General features: G+C 47.1%; 1 protein-coding gene across 1 annotated transcript in view; it reads right to left on the bottom strand.

The window, feature by feature from the left end:
- The window catches only part of fanca (FA complementation group A), a 50,325-nt gene extending 30,978 nt beyond the window's left edge, over window positions 1-19,347 (bottom strand). Inside the window, exons 1-18 of the mRNA XM_081355715.1 lie at window positions 19,145-19,347; window positions 18,400-18,512; window positions 15,617-15,680; window positions 15,367-15,509; window positions 15,178-15,273; window positions 13,352-13,419; window positions 13,050-13,156; window positions 11,562-11,654; window positions 10,664-10,718; window positions 10,007-10,119; window positions 9,587-9,663; window positions 8,841-8,982; window positions 8,586-8,719; window positions 6,675-6,785; window positions 6,503-6,598; window positions 6,358-6,417; window positions 277-359; window positions 119-179 (exon numbers count right to left, since the gene is read on the bottom strand). Of these exons, the coding sequence (XP_081211841.1) occupies window positions 119-179; window positions 277-359; window positions 6,358-6,417; window positions 6,503-6,598; window positions 6,675-6,785; window positions 8,586-8,719; window positions 8,841-8,982; window positions 9,587-9,663; window positions 10,007-10,119; window positions 10,664-10,718; window positions 11,562-11,654; window positions 13,050-13,156; window positions 13,352-13,419; window positions 15,178-15,273; window positions 15,367-15,509; window positions 15,617-15,680; window positions 18,400-18,512; window positions 19,145-19,202 (1,674 nt within the window). The 5' untranslated portion in view covers window positions 19,203-19,347. The remainder of the gene's footprint in view (window positions 1-118; window positions 180-276; window positions 360-6,357; window positions 6,418-6,502; window positions 6,599-6,674; window positions 6,786-8,585; window positions 8,720-8,840; window positions 8,983-9,586; window positions 9,664-10,006; window positions 10,120-10,663; window positions 10,719-11,561; window positions 11,655-13,049; window positions 13,157-13,351; window positions 13,420-15,177; window positions 15,274-15,366; window positions 15,510-15,616; window positions 15,681-18,399; window positions 18,513-19,144) is intronic.
- Between the last annotated feature and the right edge of the window lie 252 nt (window positions 19,348-19,599).

Below are 19,599 nucleotides of genomic sequence, written 5' to 3'. Positions count from 1 at the left end.
TGGTCCTGTAGGGAAGACACTGGCCAGCAGCCTCCAATGTGTATGGCACAGGTATGTGTGTGTGTGAGTGTGTGTGAGTGAGTGTGTGTGTGTGTAGCTGAGAGAGGATGATACTGACCGCACGTGGAGAGAGAAGAGCAGGCAGGAATCGAGACAGGAAATATGGCCTCCTAAAGATACTGAAGACACGGAAAACACCCCTCAGAAAAGAGTTTCAGCAGTGTGTGTGTGTGTGTGTGTGTGTGTGTGTGTGTGTGTGTGTGTGTGTGTGTGTACCTGGCCTCTATCACTGTCGCTGGGATCTTATTGGTGCTCATGAAGAGAGTTACGGCTTTCTCCACATCCTGCTGTGCTGGACACTGAAACACACACACACACACACACACAGCAGGTCAGGGCTGAACTCTCCATTACGCTGAGCCTCAGTCAAACGCTCCGAACAAACACATAATCCTCAGACGAGATCCGGACGCCATTATAATAAACCACACACATGATTCCAGCGCTGGATCTCCTGAAGAACAGAGACTCAAACCAGTTAAACTGGAGGAACGCTCTTACACTCCGACATTCGTCCTGTTGTCTGCAGATGTCAGTGGGCAGGCCTGTAGAACAAGTGGGCGTGGCTTGCAGTATCAGTGGGCATCGCTTGTAGTAGCAGTGGACGGGCCAGTAGTACCAGTGGGTGGGCCTGTAGTATCAGTGGGCGGGCCTGTAGTATCAGTGGGCGGGGCTGTAGTATCAGTGGGTGGGCCTGTAGGATCAGTGGGTGGGCCTGTGGGATCAGTGGGTGGGCCTGTAGTATCAGTGGGCGGGGCTGTAGTATCAGTGGGTGGGCCTGTAGGATCAGTGGGTGGGCCTGTAGGATCAGTGGGTGGGCCTGTAGTATCAGTGGGTGGGCTGAAGGCCTGTAGTATCAGTGGGCGTGGCTTGTAGTATCAGTGGACGGGCCAGTAGTACCAGTGGGTGGGCCTGTAGGATCAGTGGGCGGGCCTGTAGGATCAGTGAGTGAGTATCAGTGGGCGGGCCTGTAGGATCAGTGGGCGGGCCTGTAGGATCAGTGAGTGAGTGAGTATCAGTGGGCGGGCCTGTAGGATCAGTGAGTGAGTATCAGTGGGCGGGCCTGTAGGATCAGTGAGTGAGTGAGTATCAGTGGGTGGGCCTGTAGGATCAGTGAGTGAGTATCAGTGGGCGGGCCTGTAGGATCAGTGAGTGAGTATCAGTGGGCGGGCCTGTAGGATCAGTGAGTGAGTATCAGTGGGTGGGCCTGTAGGATCAGTGAGTGAGTGAGTATCAGTGGGTGGGCCTGTAGGATCAGTGAGTGAGTATCAGTGGGCGGGCCTGTAGGATCAGTGAGTGAGTGAGTATCAGTGGGTGGGCCAGTAGGATCAGTGAGTGAGTATCAGTGGGCGGGCCTGTAGGATCAGTGAGTGAGTGAGTATCAGTGGGTGGGCCTGTAGGATCAGTGAGTGAGTGAGTATCAGTGGGTGGGCCTGTAGGATCAGTGGGCGGGCCTGTAGGATCAGTGAGTGAGTATCAGTGGGTGGGCCTGTAGGATCAGTGAGTGAGTGAGTATCAGTGGGTGGGCCTGTAGGATCAGTGAGTGAGTGAGTATCAGTGGGTGGGCCTGTAGGATCAGTGGGCGGGCCTGTAGGATCAGTGAGTGAGTATCAGTGGGCGGGCCTGTAGGATCAGTGAGTGAGTGAGTATCAGTGGGTGGGCCTGTAGGATCAGTGAGTGAGTATCAGTGGGTGGGCCTGTAGGATCAGTGAGTGAGTATCAGTGGGCGGGCCTGTAGGATCAGTGAGTGAGTGAGTATCAGTGGGTGGGCCTGTAGGATCAGTGAGTGAGTATCAGTGGGCGGGCCTGTAGGATCAGTGAGTGAGTGAGTGAGTATCAGTGGGTGGGCCTGTAGGATCAGTGAGTGAGTATCAGTGGGTGGGCCTGTAGGATCAGTGAGTGAGTATCAGTGGGCGGGCCTGTAGGATCAGTGAGTGAGTATCAGTGGGTGGGCCTGTAGGATCAGTGAGTGAGTGAGTATCAGTGGGTGGGCCTGTAGGATCAGTGAGTGAGTATCAGAGGGTGGGCCTGTAGGATCAGTGAGTGAGTGAGTATCAGTGGGTGGGCCTGTAGGATCAGTGAGTGAGTGAGTATCAGTGGGTGGGCCTGTAGGATCAGTGAGTGAGTATCAGTGGGCGGGCCTGTAGGATCAGTGAGTGAGTATCAGTGGGTGGGCCTGTAGGATCAGTGAGTGAGTGAGTATCAGTGGGTGGGCCTGTAGGATCAGTGAGTGAGTATCAGTGGGCGGGCCTGTAGGATCAGTGAGTGAGTATCAGTGGGCGGGCCTGTAGGATCAGTGAGTGAGTGAGTATCAGTGGGTGGGCCTGTAGGATCAGTGAGTGAGTATCAGTGGGCGGGCCTGTAGGATCAGTGAGTGAGTATCAGTGGGTGGGCCTGTAGGATCAGTGAGTGAGTGAGTATCAGTGGGTGGGCCTGTAGGATCAGTGAGTGAGTATCAGTGGGTGGGCCTGTAGGATCAGTGAGTGAGTGAGTATCAGTGGGTGGGCCTGTAGGATCAGTGAGTGAGTATCAGTGGGCGGGCCTGTAGGATCAGTGAGTGAGTATCAGTGGGTGGGCCTGTAGGATCAGTGAGTGAGTATCAGTGGGTGGGCCTGTAGGATCAGTGAGTGAGTATCAGTGGGCGGGCCTGTAGGATCAGTGAGTGAGTATCAGTGGGCGGGCCTGTAGGATCAGTGAGTGAGTGAGTATCAGTGGGTGGGCCTGTAGGATCAGTGAGTGAGTATCAGTGGGCGGGCCTGTAGGATCAGTGAGTGAGTATCAGTGGGTGGGCCTGTAGGATCAGTGAGTGAGTATCAGTGGGTGGGCCTGTAGGATCAGTGAGTGAGTATCAGTGGGCGGGCCTGTAGGATCAGTGAGTGAGTATCAGTGGGCGGGCCTGTAGGATCAGTGAGTGAGTGAGTATCAGTGGGTGGGCCTGTAGGATCAGTGAGTGAGTATCAGTGGGCGGGCCTGTAGGATCAGTGAGTGAGTGAGTATCAGTGGGTGGTAGGGATGGCTCGATACCACAATTTTGGTTTCGGTACGGTACCAGAACCTAATACCTCGGTATCGATACTAAATCGATACCACAGGTGACAAATAACCAGCCTCAAAATTTAAGTGAATTGAAACAGTTTTATTAAAAAACACTGCTTGAAACTCTGCTGCACCGAATGTGCAAACAAAAAGTTATCAAAATGTTTAAAAAAAAATTAATAAATAAAAAAGAGTCAGGGAACTTACAGTAGGTTAAATTTTGATTTAAAAAAAAGAAGAAAAAAAAGAAAAGGACACCTGAAATGATACAATTAAAATAGGTTAATATCTATTATCTATAATAATTGATTAATATAGAATAATAATAGAATAATGAAATGAAATGTAAACCATTAGCTGTCATGCATCAACAGAGAATTATCAACATTTATAGCATTTATTCATCTTGGTTTGATTGCTGTTTGGTTTGGGTTCATATTAGTTTAATGCATAAAGTAATGTTAACATGCTAAACATGTATTAGTATATTTAAATAATAATTACGGATTGATCTATTCTAGATTAATAAATGCTATAATACTGTCAGGTCAGGTTACCTAATGAATGTTGACAAATGTAGCTTAAATGGAAAGTGTTACTCTAACATTCATATTAGTAATATCCATATTACTACTATTACTCTCTCTCAGCTGATTCCTCAGTCGGTCGCCACAGCAGCAGTGATAGATATGCCTTTCATTTTACTATCACCAGTACTAAAATTAATATCACTTATCTCTTTATTCATTCAAATTCAATTAATATATGATTGTTTGAAAGTGCAAAAAAATTATGAGAACTAAATTTCATTGGTTCTAGCGTGTCATGAAAGCACATTTGAGCTTTCGTGTTTACCGTGTCATATTTAATTGATAAGCTCTATGTGCGCTGTGAATAAAAGTCTAAATTAAATCAGTTGAATGATGGACTCACGTGTCGATCTCTGAACTCTTTGAACAAGTCAGGATGATCAAGTGACAAGTGGTCAACGTTAGCCAGATTTGATGTGTTGCCTCCCGTGGCTAATTTAAAGCAGCGTTTGTAGAGTGGTGCATTGAGGTCTGTTGCTTCACCTTTCTCATTACTTTTGTAGGCAAAGTAATGCCATATTTCACTCCTATTGCTCTCTTTATTTATTAATTTCGGGCGTGTAGAATGAGCTTCATCTGTTTGATCCATCGTGTTCCTCCGTTGTCACCGTTTGCCGGTTTTGCGTGACCCGCGTCAGTTTGGCTAGCGCACTGCCGCCTAGCGGTGAACTTCGAAACAGCAGCGCATCAAATACCGAAGTGAGCAAAATTATGATATTGTACCGTTTGAAATATAATATATACCGGTATTTTTGCAGTACCGGTATACCGCGCATCCCTAGTGGGCGGGCCTGTAGGATCAGTGAGTGAGTATCAGTGGGCGGGCCTGTAGGATCAGTGAGTGAGTATCAGTGGGCGGGCCTGTAGGATCAGTGAGTGAGTATCAGTGGGCGGGCCTGTAGGATCAGTGAGTGAGTATCAGTGGGCGGGCCTGTAGGATCAGTGAGTGAGTATCAGTGGGCGGGCCTGTAGGATCAGTGAGTGAGTATCAGTGGGCGGGCCTGTAGGATCAGTGAGTGAGTATCAGTGGGTGGGCCTGTAGGATCAGTGAGTGAGTATCAGTGGGTGGGCCTGTAGGATCAGTGAGTGAGTATCAGTGGGTGGGCCTGTAGTACCAGTGGGTGGGCCTGTAGGATCAGTGGGCGGGCCTGTAGTACCAGTGGGTGGGCCTGTAGGATCAGTGGGCGGGCCTGTAGGATCAGTTAGTGAGTGAGTATCAGTGGGTGGGCCTGTAGGATCAGTGAGTGAGTGAGTATCAGTGGGCGGGCCTGTAGGATCAGTGAGTGAGTGAGTATCAGTGGGTGGGCCTGTAGGATCAGTTAGTGAGTGAGTATCAGTGGGCGGGCCTGTAGTACCAGTGGGTGGGCCTGTAGGATCAGTGGGCGGGCCTGTAGTACCAGTGGGTGGGCCTGTAGGATCAGTGGGCGGGCCTGTAGGATCAGTTAGTGAGTGAGTATCAGTGGGTGGGCCTGTAGGATCAGTGAGTGAGTGAGTGAGTATCAGTGGGTGGGCCTGTATGATCAGTGAGTGAGTATCAGTGGGTGGGCCTGTAGGATCAGTGAGTGAGTATCAGTGGGTGGGCCTGTAGGATCAGTGAGTGAGTATCAGTGGGCGGGCCTGTAGGATCAGTGGGCGGGCCTGTAGGATCAGTGAGTGAGTGAGTGAGTATCAGTGGGTGGGCCTGTAGGATCAGTGGGCGGGCCTGTAGGATCAGTGGGCGGGCCTGTAGGATCAGTGAGTGAGTGAGTGAGTATCAGTGGGTGGGCCTGTAGGATCAGTGGGCGGGCCTGTAGGATCAGTGAGTGAGTGAGTGAGTATCAGTGGGCGGGCCTGTAGGATCAGTGAGTGAGTGAGTATCAGTGGGTGGGCCTGTAGGATCAGTTAGTGAGTGAGTATCAGTGGGCGGGCCTGTAGGATCAGTGGGCGGGCCTGTAGTACCAGTGGGTGGGCCTGTAGGATCAGTGGGCGGGCCTGTAGTACCAGTGGGTGGGCCTGTAGGATCAGTGGGCGGGCCTGTAGGATCAGTGAGTGAGTGAGTATCAGTGGGCGGGCCTGTAGGATCAGTGGGCAGGCCTGTGGTGAGATGTGTAACTATTGGTCAATGTCTTGCTCTGGAGGCGGGCTTATGCAAATGTATTTGCCTGTGTGACATCACAGATCCCAAAATATCAGAACGAGCTGTTTCTGAGACTGATTAAATAAATAGTTTATAATGAGGAGAAAGTTTTAAGCTATTAATCTTGCAGGATGTTTTGATGGTTCAAAGCCTTCTTATATGTCAAAAGATCAAGGCAAATTTGATTCCTCATGTCACAACCCCTTTAATCAGTGCTTGACCTGGAGAAGACATGTGCATAGACAAGGGTGAAGTTTGAGATCATGACTTAACATTACATGGCTCATGGAGAGTAGCATGTCAGCTGTTTCTAATTTCCTTTATCGTTTCCTAATATTGAGCGATTAACCCAGTGTGTTTAAATGTTGATGTATTGTGTTTGTTGCACAGCCCGAGGAACACAACGCTGTGTTGCTGGATCCTCCTTCAGTGCCGCAGATATTACATTCAGATGAGGTCGTTGCATTTTTACATCAGAAATTCGATGTTGCCGTAACACAGAAGCGACTGTGAGACCCAAACAGAAGCAGCATTCACACAGGTCACATGACTTACTTCAACCGCACCGGCGGAGCCGTTCACCACCTCGAAGATGCCCGTCTCCTCCAGCGACACCTGCGCGCACACACACACACACACACACACAGTCAGTCCCCCAGAAGCACATCCTTCACCTCCACTGATTGAGACGCTCTCAGACCTTCAGATCTCTCAGGCGTGTCTTGGCAAGCGTGACGTATTCCTGCAGCAGAGAGCGATACTTCCCCCCGACGAATGGCGGATGCATGACGTGAACCTGGAGAACACATCACACGACCTTTCACATTCAGGCCATCAGCACTGGGTTACTCTCACACCGCAGGAACACTGACCTTCAGATACTGAGGCCGTTCAAAGGGAACCAGATCTGACAGGAACTTCAGGAGGAACAGGGTGGACTTCTTGCTTTTAGCGTGGAAACTGCTAGATCCACCAAACGACAACTGACACAGAGAATCACCCTCAGATTAACCATCAACATAAAACACAAAAACATCAGAAATCATGTGACCCTGGTGCGGTGTTGAACACGAGCGAGTCAAAAATGGCCGGCCTTTTAAATTGCATGTAAATCTCACTATGAAATCACCAAATATAGTATTTAATCTTTTAATCGACTTGTTTTCTTTCAGTTAGCACAGGTTTTGTATTTCTTAGTGGTTCTGGCTCCATGATCTGAGCTCATGCACCTCAGTTTATGAGTGAGAAAGATTTCCTTTTCACCTAAAACAACTAAGATCAGTCAAAACAACATACAAAACGTGCTATGTGAAAGAAAACTCGACTTAATCCAATACAATAACAGCATAACGAGAGATTCATAAGCTGGTCATTGTCTGCCTGGGAACACCACAAGTATAACAAGGTGGGAAAAAAAACCAAAAGTACAAGAATTATCAAGAAATGTTGGAAGTTGTATGGAAGCTTGTTTCCGCCACAGAATAAAAAATAGAGTTTACATCTCGGAATTCTCAGGATTGCGTAATTTAAAGTCGCAATTGTGAGTTATAAAGTCAGCACTGCGTGATGTAAACTTGCAATCATCTCTTAATATGTTTTATTCTGTGACCAGAACAAGCTTCCAGAGAGTTGTTATAGCCTGTGTGAGCAAAGTCAGTCAGTTTTAGTCGCTCTCAAATTGGCGGGAACACAACACAGCACAACACAGCACAACACAACACAACACAACACAACACAGCACAGCACAACACAGCACAGCACAGCACAGCACAGCACAGCACAGCACAGCACAACACAACACAGCACAGCACAGCACAGCACAGCACAGCACAGCACAGCACAGCACAGCACAGCACAGCACAGCACAGCACAGCACAGCACAGCACAGCACAGCACAACACAACACAGCACAGCACAGCACAGCACAGCACAGCACAGCACAGCACAGCACAGCACAACACAACACAGCACAGCACAGCACAGCACAGCACAACACAGCACAGCACAGCACAGCACAGCACAGCACAGCACAGCACAGCACAGCACAGCACAGCACAGCACAGCACAGCACAGCACAGCACAGCACAGCACAACACAACACAGCACAGCACAGCACAGCACAGCACAACACAACACAGCACAGCACAGCACAGCACAACACAGCACAGCACAGCACAGCACAGCACAGCACAGCACAGCACAGCACAGCACAGCACAGCACAGCACAGCACAGCACAGCACAGCACAGCACAGCACAACACAACACAGCACAGCACAGCACAGCACAGCACAGCACAGCACAGCACAGCACAGCACAACACAGCACAGCACAGCACAGCACAGCACAGCACAACACAGCACAGCACAGCACAGCACAGCACAGCACAGCACAGCACAGCACAGCACAGCACAGCACAGCACAGCACAGCACAGCACAGCACAGCACAACACAACACAGCACAGCACAGCACAGCACAGCACAGCACAGCACAGCACAGCACAACACAACACAGCACAGCACAGCACAGCACAGCACAGCACAGCACAGCACAGCACAGCACAGCACAGCACAGCACAGCACAGCACAGCACAGCACAGCACAACACAACACAACACAACACAGCACAGCACAGCACAGCACAACACAACACAACACAGCACAGCACAGCACAGCACAGCACAGCACAGCACAACACAGCACAGCACAGCACAGCACAGCACAGCACAGCACAGCACAGCACCCGCAGGGTTTAGCGCGCGAGTGTTCGTAGCGGACGACTGACTTTAAACCAGTCGCTGTATGAGGGGAAGACGGCGGGTCCCTCGAGAGACGCCTGACGGGACAGCAGGAACAGCGAGACCATCTTCTCCACATCACTGCTGTGACACGAGGACCTCAGCATCCGGGACAGCAGATCTGAACACACACACACACACACACACACACACACGGGTCAGGACTCCCTCAGCAGAAGCTGAAGAGCTGTAGTATGTATGTGTGTGTGTGTGTGTGTGTGTGTGTGTGTGTGTGTGTGTACCTGTGAGGCGGCTCTGCGTCTGCGCATCATGCACCAGCAGGTGAGACACACACGACAGCACGTGACGCCAGTTCACCTCGTGTGTCTCCAACACCCGCTGCAGCTGATCCAACACACACTCCACGCTGAAGACAACACAGATCTGACACACACACACACAGGATGGAATCTGATCAGATGTCAATGTTTTCATCAGCAGGAACACACACACATGATTTGTGAATCCAGTGCTACTGTGCCGTCATCATTATAGTTGTGCTGTGGACTCTGCTATTCTCTTAGAGTTTAACACTATATCTTCACTGTTCGTCCTTGGTGTCTCTTTCCTATAAACCACATTTACTACCGGTCATTTAGATTTCAAAAAGCAACTTAGAAGGAAAAGTAAAACCAAGTGAGGCTTCATACTGAATCTCTGAGAGACGAGCAGAAGCGCCTTATGTAAAGATATGTAGATACATTAATGTTGCTTATGTTCGGTGGTCTCAGCAGATGCAGTGAACACTGGGAGTTAAACCTCTTCCTCTGGTGTCTGTTCATGCTGTTCAATGGCACAGTGTGTGTGTGTGTGTGTGTGTGTGTGTGTGTGTGTGTGTGTGTGTGTGTGTGTGTGTGTGTGTGTGTGTGTGTGTGTGTGTGTGTGTGTGTGTGTGTGTAAAGAGACAGATCTGATCTCAATGAGCTTGTTACTCTCAGGTTACTCTGTGTGTAAATATTGAGCTCAAAGTTCATGTGAAGTCGCTCACCTTGCAGAAGAGAGCCGTCAGTAACGGCAGGGTTTTAGCAAAGCTCCACTCACTCTGTGTGGCGATGGCATCTGACACTACACAAATCACAATTACACACCCATCAAACAGCCGTACAGGTGATGTCTCTCACACTCACACACACACTCACACACACACACACACACACACACACACACACACACACACACACACACACACACACACAGATCTTTCCTTCGGACTCTTTCTCCAGGTTACATTAAGCCAGTGACTTTATGAGTCATTGAAATAATCACTCGACTGATTTGTTTCAAAAACTCACACTGTACTGACAGACTGACATGCCATTCACTCGTTTATTACTCAAACAACTAAACACTCGCAGAACAAGGAGGCCGAGTATTGCAGCAGTAACGTGAGGTCTGCCTGAAGTCTCACCTTTGAAGACGGGTTGGTGTGTGAGAACGCGCATGAGCGAGTGTGTGAAGAACCGCTGCAGTGTGTCTTCAGAAACACACACACCGAACACGGAGGCATCGAACACCTGAACCCTGAATCACACACGAGGAACACACACACACACACACACACACACACACACACACACACACACACACACACACACACACACACACACACACACAGGAACACTGAATAATGCAGGAGTCATGTCCATCTAACACTGATTCCCACAATGGATTATTGATTTTCAGGGATGAAATATTAATGCGTCTAAAAGCAGAAATCCAATTCGACTACCAACTCTGAAGTGGATGCAGATTTATAATAAGCAAAATGTTTTTTGTAACAAATGTTATTTCTTGGTTTTCCTAAAATTAAGAGAATTTTCCTTATCCGTTAAAGAAATGTAAAGTTTGGGGTTTGAAACTTCATAAACTTCCACAGAACTGGGATCATGGAGCCTCAGATATCAAAACCCAGGGTTGCAAAGTTGCTGGAGACCAGTGTGACTCTTTGAAGAAGCATGAGTAGAAACCCGTTTGATTTGACTAGGACTGAGCCGTGACCCTGTCCCATCCTGACCTCTGACCTCTGACCCGACTCTCACTGAACCGTTATTGATCAGGCACTTACCAGAGCGCAGCGGCTGACGTCTCCGAGTCTTTATCGCTCAGTGTGTCCAGCAGCCCTGGCCAGAAAACACACTCAGAACATTAGATTGGATGGAGAATCATTATACACTAATTATTTTCAGTTTAATGGTCAAATATCTGATGAGAGAAAGAACACACTGAGGACACATGACATAAAGTGTTGCGGTTTGAAGGATTAGTTCCCTTCCGAATCAACATTTCCTGATGATTTACTCTCCTTACTTCCCACTCTAAGCACGCACTTACTTTATCCACACATGCTGGTCTTGCACTGCTGTGAGGCGCCACACATCACGTGATCACGCTGAAAGGTGAAAGGTCACGCGTGTTCCGGTTCAGAAATGTAGGAAATATGTGGAAAAATCTCATTTTCTCCTCCAACTTCAAAATCGTCCGACATCGTTGTTTTACCTTTTATTTGTTTGTTTTGTCAATGGCTTTTGACTCAGTCTGTGCAGGTTCTCTCTGTAAACACTGGGTCTGTTCTTCCCCCTACATCACACTTGACCTTTCAACCTGATCACGTAATGTGTGGCGCATCACAGCTAGTGCACGACCAGCATTAGTGGTTAAAAGTATATAAATGTTTATTTTGTTATAAACTGTCCGCTGGTTTGTCTAGATGAGACTCTTATTCCTCGGCTGGATCGTGTCGAGACTTTGAAGCTGCACTGAAACTCACATCTGGACCTTCGACCTGTTGGACCCCATTGAAGACACTATATGGAGGAACATCCTGGAATGTTTTCCTCAACCATAATCTTTTTCGCCTGAAGGAAGCCTGACGTGAACATCTTGGATGCGTGGGGAAGAGTAACTCATCAGGAAATGTTGATTCTGAAGTGAACGCCTCGTTTCAGACAGACACACAGACTCACAGGTCATCATGGAGTCCAGGATTGAGCCGCAGGTCTTAGAGAGTGTGTGACTGGAGTCTTCAAAGGCCCTCCGCACCAGAACACACACCACAGCTACAACACACACACACACACACATCACTGCACTTCGGCATGATGGGAAACGGGCCCATTGTGTCCAAATGAACAATACAGGGAAAAGTTTATCATAAACAAACTACGGAAGCTTGTTTCTGCCATCACACACTTGAAACCTGGAAAATATACTAATATTAAATTATATAATGATATGTTTCAAAGTGTGTGACATGAAAGCTTGTTTACTCATTACTTGAACACAAAGACTGCATACATATATCTTTGTGTGTGACATTCTGTTCTATTATTGGTCTAACTTTATTATTTTTATTTAACTTATTTTATTCATTTAAAGGGGTCATGACAAGGATTATTTTTATTATTCTAATGTTCCTTGAGCTTCACTTATAATGTTAATAAAGTTTTTTTGCACAGAAAACATATCTATGTGGATAAATGATTATTTTCCACCCTGATATTGCCTCAGTCTGAGACGGTGAGTTAAGGCGCGGCTCCTTTAAGGCGTGTCAGTAAACGATCAGTGTTCTGATTGGCTACATCACTGCACAGGAAGCAGTGTCAACCCCTGAACTCACTACTGAAAACATTCTCTATATAAAACCGTCATTAACAGTCAGAGCATTATGAATCATTAACTTGTGGTTTGTGTTGCAGCTGCTGTCAGATCCCAGATCTCAAAGATAAACTTAGATTAATCGAACTCTCCATTACTCTGAGCCTCAGTCAAACGCTCCGAACAAACACATAATCCTCAGACGAGATCCGGACGCCATTATAATAAACCACACACATGATTCCAGCGCTGGATCTCCTGAAGAACAGAGACTCAAACCAGCTGTTAAACTGGAGGAACACTCTTACACTCCGACATTCATCCTGTTGGCTGCAGACGCAGTGGGCGGGGCCTGTAGTACCAATGGGCGTGGCCTGTAGTACCAGTGGGCGGGGCCTGCAGTACCAGGCCTGTAGTACCAGTGGGCGGGGCTATGGTGGACTGATGTGTAACTATTGGTCGATGTCTTGCTCTGGAGGCGGGCTTATGCAAATATATTTGCCAGTGTGACATCACAGATCCCAGAATATCAGAACGAGCTGTTTCTGAGATTGATTTAATAAACACTTGTTTATAATGAGGATGTTTTAAACTATTAATCTTGCAGGATGTTTTAATGGTTCAAAGACTTAAATATCAAAAGATCAGGGCAAATTTTACTCCTCAAGTCACAACCCCTTCAACATCACCCCTTTTTATCTTATTTTGTTTTCCTTTTATTCCTTTCTCTATATTTCTGCATACATCTCTATATCATATTTCTCTATATCATTACACGCAATGCTTTGGCAGTCCTGATGTAAAATATGAAACATAAGCACACTAAACACACAGACATTGAGGAGGAAACTTCTTACTGGAGAGAATCTGATGCTGCATCTGCTGTTGATCCGCTGCTGTTGCCATGGAAACACACAGATCTCGGAGCTGCTCCGTGATCCACGAGCTCACCGATGCTGCGTCTCTGATCAGACACATCACATGATCAGCCTGCATGTGTGTGTGTGTGTGTGTGTGTGTGTGTGTGTGTGTGTGTGAGTGAGTGAGTGAGTGAGTGAGGGAGTGAGTGAGTGAGTGAGTGAGTGAGTGAGTGAGTGAGTGAGTGAGTGAGTGAGTGAGTGAGTGAGTGAGTGAGTGAGTGAGTGAGTGTGTGTGATACCTGTGCAGCAGGAAGTCCAGCGTGAGGATGTTGTGTGTGTGTAGATGATACGTCAGCTCCAGCACAGGCTGCGTGAGCAGAAACACAGCTTTAGAAACATAATCTACATTCAACCTGATAAACAAACAGTAGGAAACCAGAGCAATGCCAGTAGGCTCCTCACACCCTCAGTGCTCGGCCCTAACGAAACGACATGCGATGTGGAGGAGGTTAACAGTTACAAGATGATTGACAGGCCAGTTAAAGAAGCAGTTTCATGACGTGTCAGTTCGTCCCACAGCTTGCCTACTCCTCTGCTACACACTGATAGCTCTTCTTCACAAGAGTACACACTTTTATGACGTAGTGTATGTAGATATTGATATGCCCGTCTTGGTGAGTATTCACGTAAAAACAGTCAGTTATGTCTAAAATGAAAGTAAACAGTTATTTTTATATTGGACCCATTAATAAGGTTTTGAAGAGACAGCAGCCTCACACAGGCCTGTCAATCAAACAACTAAAGAAAAAGAAAATCATTCACTGCTCTTGCCTGAATATCTTTCATGGCTTTAATAAGAATCTGTGTGTGTTATTCATACAGTGCAGTACGACATTCATTCTCAGCTTAAAGCTGGGATCAACGTGAACGTGAAGCCAATCAGCATTAGGAGGCGTATGACGGTGCAGGAGAGGGAACGAGCAAGAGGGAGATCTGAACTGAAGAAAGACTGCAGAAACAAGAGATGAGACACAATACAAAGAGAAAACTTGGAAGAAATCACTGGATATTAAAAGGGATATGAGTAACACTGGGGAACACCTGGGGAACACGTGGGGAACGCTGGGGAACACTGGGGAACACCAGGGAACACCAGATTTGAGTGTCATTGGGTATCTGGAGCGGCTGTGCTCTTGGCAACTAACTAGGAATGGGCATTTTTCTAAATTATTGCATTCGAATATTCGGGTTCATAAAAATTTGTTTATTTAAATGTCGTTTAACGAGAAATATGTTAAAAATTATATTTTCTTATGTTTTTGTCACCATTTCTGAACAAGATTACGTTAGGCAATATACACAACAAGCTTACTATATATCTTAAGGTTTTCTTTTCGTTGAAAACATTAAACAATGTGTAAACAAAAAATATAAAGAACAAAAGCATTTAAGCTCAAGCAGCGCGAACGGAAAAAAACACTAATAAAGCAGACAGTTATCGTACAGAACGTACACACACTCGAGTCAGCATTATCGTTGAGAAAAACACTAATATCCACATGCTCGAGTGAGAACGCTGCGCTGACAGACGCTGCAGACACAGTGTGCTGAGTGAAGTTACTAACAGCACTTTGTGTTTTCTGTTCTGTCTCCCTCAACGAAACTTAAAGGAAGCATTTGTCTCAAAATCATTTTGCTACCAGAAGACATCATCTCGGATCACGGTTCGTCCGAGTTGTGAGGTCGTTAATGCAGCGATGGACGGCTGTTCCTCGATCGACTGGTGTTTGGATCTCTCATTGTGGTGGTGATGTTATGATCACTCCGTTTCATTAATAGTTGATTAAAAGTAATTCCATTTTGTAATATCATTTTCATCTAAGTAACACGAGCCAAACACTAGACTTACATCAGAACATGTTTCGGCCCATTTATCAGCCTTTATAACTAGTGAGGACCAGCAGAACATCCTCACGAGTCAGTTGATATAATATTTCAATATATAAGTGAAGAGATTTGGCAGTCACAACTATAACCAAACCTGTACACTCACACACACACTCTCACAGACACACAGACACACACACACACACACTCTCACAGACACACACACACACACACTCGCCTGCAGCTTCCAGTATTCCTGCCAGAAGAGTTCAGGGCTGAATATCCCAGCAGACATCAGCGCTCGAGCGGACTTCACCAACGCACACACGTCAGTCTAATGATGAAACACACACACACACACGTCATGTATGGATATATCCATCAGAATCTGAATCATTTGTGTCAGTCAGTCCTTCATGCAACACACTCTCTGTTCAGCGTTCAGTAGCACACGGTGTGTGTCAGCGTGTGTGTGTAAGAGCAGATCCCGGATGTTCCCAGACAGAACTGTGACGGCCAGCAGCGCGACTGGAACCTGCATCTGCTCCGATCGGCTCCGCAACTCCTCCGCTGATCGACAACAACACAACACAACATCAGGACAGGCACCCACAACAGCAGACACACACTGATTACAGAGGCCTCAGTGGTAGTGTGTGTATCAGGACGAGTCTCACCCAGAACTGACGACTGCAGATCTTCATATCCGTCACAGCTGAGGTCTCCGATGGCACCATGTGACTGACAAACACACAATACACCATCCGTGAAATCACACAATGCTTTTCACTTTACTACTGTAAAATAATACTGTTTAGAGACGGGTTGTGGGTCTGTGTTGTGTGTCTGTGTTGTGTACTCAGACTTACTGTGATCTCCAGAAGCAGTTGTGATGTTGTATGTCGGTGTTGGTGATGTTGTGCGTCGGTGTTGTGTGCTGGTGTTGTGTGTCTGTGTTGTGTACTCAGACTTACTGTGATCTCCAGCAGCAGTTGTGATGTTGTGTGTCGGTGTTGGTGATGTTGTGTGTCGGTGTTGTGTGTCTGTGTTGTGTACTCGGACTCACTGTGATCTCCAGTAGCAGTTGTGATGTTGTGTGTCGGTGGTGTTGTGTGTCGATGTTGTGTACTCAGACTTACTGTAATCTCCAGCAGCAGTTGTGATGTTGCATGTCGGTGATGTTGTGTGTATGGTGTTGTGTGTCTGGTGTTGAGTACTCTGACTTACTGTGATCTCCAGAAGCAGTTGTGATGTTGTGCGTCTGTGTTGTGTGTCTGGTGTTGTGTACTCAGACTCACTGTGATCTCCAGCAGCAGTTGTGATGTTGTGTGTCTGTGTTGTGTGTCTGGTGTTGTGTGCCTGGTGTTGTGTGCATGTCGGTGTTGGTGATGTTGTGTGTTGGTGTTGTGTGCTGGTGTTGTGTACTCGGACTCAGTGTGATCTCCAGCAGCAGTTGTGATGTTGTGTGTCAGTGTTGTGTGTCTGGTGTTGTGTGCATGTCGGTGTTGGTGATGTTGTGTGTCGGTGTTGTGTGCTGGTGTTGTGTGTCGGTGTTGTGTACTCGGACTCACTGTGATCTCCAGCAGCAGTTGTGATGTTGTGTGTCAGTGTTGTGTGTCTGGTGTTGTGTGCATGTCGGTGTTGGTGATGTTGTGTGTCGGTGTTGTGTGCTGGTGTTGTGTGTTGGTGTTGTGTACTCGGACTCACTGTGATCTCCAGCAGCAGTTGTGATGTTGTGTGTCAGTGTTGTGTGTCTGGTGTTGTGTGCATGTTGATGTTGGTGATGTTGTGTGTTGGTGTTGTGTACTCGGACTCACTGTGATCTCCAGCAGCAGTTGTGATGTTGTGTGTCAGTGTTGTGTGTCTGGTGTTGTGTGCATGTCGGTGTTGGTGATGTTGTGTGTCGGTGTTGTGTGTCGGTGTCGTGTACTCGGACTCATTGTGATCTCCAGTAGCAGTTGTGATGTTGTGTGTCGGTGGTGTTGTGTGTCGGTGTTGTGTACTCGGACTCACTGTGATCTCCAGTAGCAGTTGGGATGTTGTGTGTCGGTGGTGTTGTGTGTCGGTGTTGTGTACTCGGACTCACTGTGATCTCCAGCAGCAGTTGTGATGTTGTGTGTCGGTGTTGTGTAGTCGGACTCACTGTGATCTCCAGTAGCAGTTGTGATGTTGTGTGTCGGTGTTGTGTGTCGGTGTTGTGTACTCGGACTCACTGTGATCTCCAATAGCAGTTGTGATGTTGTGTGTCGGTGTTGTGTGTCGGTGTTGTGTACTCGGACTCACTGTGATCTCCAATAGCAGTTGTGATGTTGTGTGTCGGTGGTGTTGTGTGTACGGTGTTGTGTACTCGGACTCACTGTGATCTCCAGCAGCAGTTGTGATGTTGTGTGTCGGTGTTGTGTACTCGGACTCACTGTGATCTCCAGTAGCAGTTGTGATGTTGAGTGTCGGTGGTGTTGTGTGTCGGTGTTGTGTAGTCGGACTCACTGTGATCTCCAGTAGCAGTTGTGATGTTGTGTGTCGGTGGTGTTGTGTGTCGGTGTTGTGTACTCGGACTCACTGTGATCTCCAGTAGCAGTTGTGATGTTGTGTGTCGGTGTTGTGTAGTAGTTGTGATGTTGTGTGTCGGTGGTGTTGTGTGTCGGTGTTGTGTACTCGGACTCACTGTGATCTCCAGTAGCAGTTGTGATGTTGTGTGTCGGTGGTGTTGTGTGTCGGTGTTGTGTAGTCGGACTCACTGTGATCTCCAGAAGCAGTTGTGATGTTGTGTGTCGGTGTTGTGTAGTCGGACTCACTGTGATCTCCAGTAGCAGTTGTGATGTTGTGTGTCGGTGGTGTTGTGTGTCGGTGTTGTGTAGTCGGACTCACTGTGATCTCCAGTAGCAGTTGTGATGTTGTGTGTCGGTGTTGTGTAGTCGGACTCACTGTGATCTCCAGTAGTAGTTGTGATGTTGCGTGTCGGTGTTGTGTAGTCGGACTCACTGTGATCTCCAGTAGCAGTTGTGATGTTGTGTGTTGGTGGTGTTGTGTGTCGGTGTTGTGTAGTCGGACTCACTGTGATCTCCAGTAGCAGTTGTGATGTTGTGTGTCGGTGTTGTGTAGTCGGACTCACTGTGATCTCCAGTAGCAGTTGTGATGTTGTGTGTCGGTGGTGTTGTGTGTCGGTGTTGTGTAGTCGGACTCACTGTGATCTCCAGTAGCAGTTGTGTTGTTGTGTGTCGGTGTTGTGTAGTCGGACTCACTGTGATCTCCAGTAGCAGTTGTGATGTTGTGTGTCGGTGTTGTGTAGTCGGACTCACTGTGATCTCCAGTAGCAGTTGTGATGTTGTGTGTCGGTGGTGTTGTGTGTCGGTGGTGTGTACTCGGACTCACTGTGATCTCCAGTAGCAGTTGTGATGTTGTGTGTCGGTGGTGTTGTGTGTCGGTGGTGTTGTGTGTCGTGTTGTGTACTCGGACTCACTGTGATCTCCAGCAGCAGTTGTGTTGTGTTCTGGTTTCTCATCAGCAGACTCACACTGGATTCCTGGAGCCGCTCCTCATCATCATCTCTGCGTCTCTTCAGAGATCTGGATGCTACACAAACACACAATCACTTCACACACACACTGCATCTCTGAAAGCAGTGGCAGATTAATGAGAAACAGATGATGATGATGATGATGATGATGATGATGTACTACATGTGTGTGTGTGTTAATAAATACAGGAATATCTGAAAGCCCATTTCGGCCACATGAGGAAAAAATAATAATTATGACATAAAAATTTGATTAAAACTAAATTATGAGATAAAAAGTCAAAATTCTGACTCTCAATTCTGACTTTTATGCCAATTTCAACTTTTAATCTCATAATTATGACTTGTTCATCTTTTCATCGCAAGTCTTATTACTTAGTGTGTCATAATTTCGATTTAGTATGTCATATTTTCAACTTTCACCACAAAAATGGCTGCAGGTCATAGTTTTTAATCCAATAATATCATAATTTAGTTTTTTCTCTAGTAAATATGACTCATTTATGTATGTCATAGATTCCACTTTTTAATGTAAAAATTATGACTTATAACATATCATATTTTCGACATTTCACCAGATAAATATGACTTTCTATGTCATAATGTGGACATTGTGTGTCATTGCTGTGAGAATGATGTTGTTGTGTGTCCGGAAGGGGTGTGTGTAGCTAGTGGAGTTGTGTCTCACCGAGCAGAGCCGAGATGGCGGAGGAGTGTATGGCGTGATCATCCGCGCTGCTGAACATGCTGAGACTAACACACTCTATCTGAGATTAACACACTCTATCTGATCGATCCGTGCGGAATTAAACTACACAAATCATACACACGTTCCTCAGCAGATCTGATCTGCACAACAATCCCGCGCGCTACACGTCACGGCCATGACTGGCTGCGAGAGAGCGGAAGAGTGTTTTCATTGGTTCCGAGTCTACCGGCAGCAGCCAATCGTTATGGGCGCCTCTGTCGTCAGCCAATCACAGGTGCCGCAGAGCGAGCGTCACACCAATGACAGAAAGACGTGCCACCGCAGCTCCTTTCCTTACATGAGTCAATGCCGTTTGCATGGAAGTCTCTCCGTGAAGCCAAACATGTTTTCACCTCATATTATCTACAATAATCGTTATTTATCATAATTAATGT

Source organism: Scardinius erythrophthalmus (assembly GCF_964197995.2).
Source record: "Scardinius erythrophthalmus genome assembly, chromosome: 24".
NCBI lineage: Eukaryota > Metazoa > Chordata > Actinopteri > Cypriniformes > Leuciscidae > Scardinius > Scardinius erythrophthalmus.
Note: the sequence above shows the minus strand (reverse complement) of the source record. Positions and strands in the feature narration are given on the sequence as shown.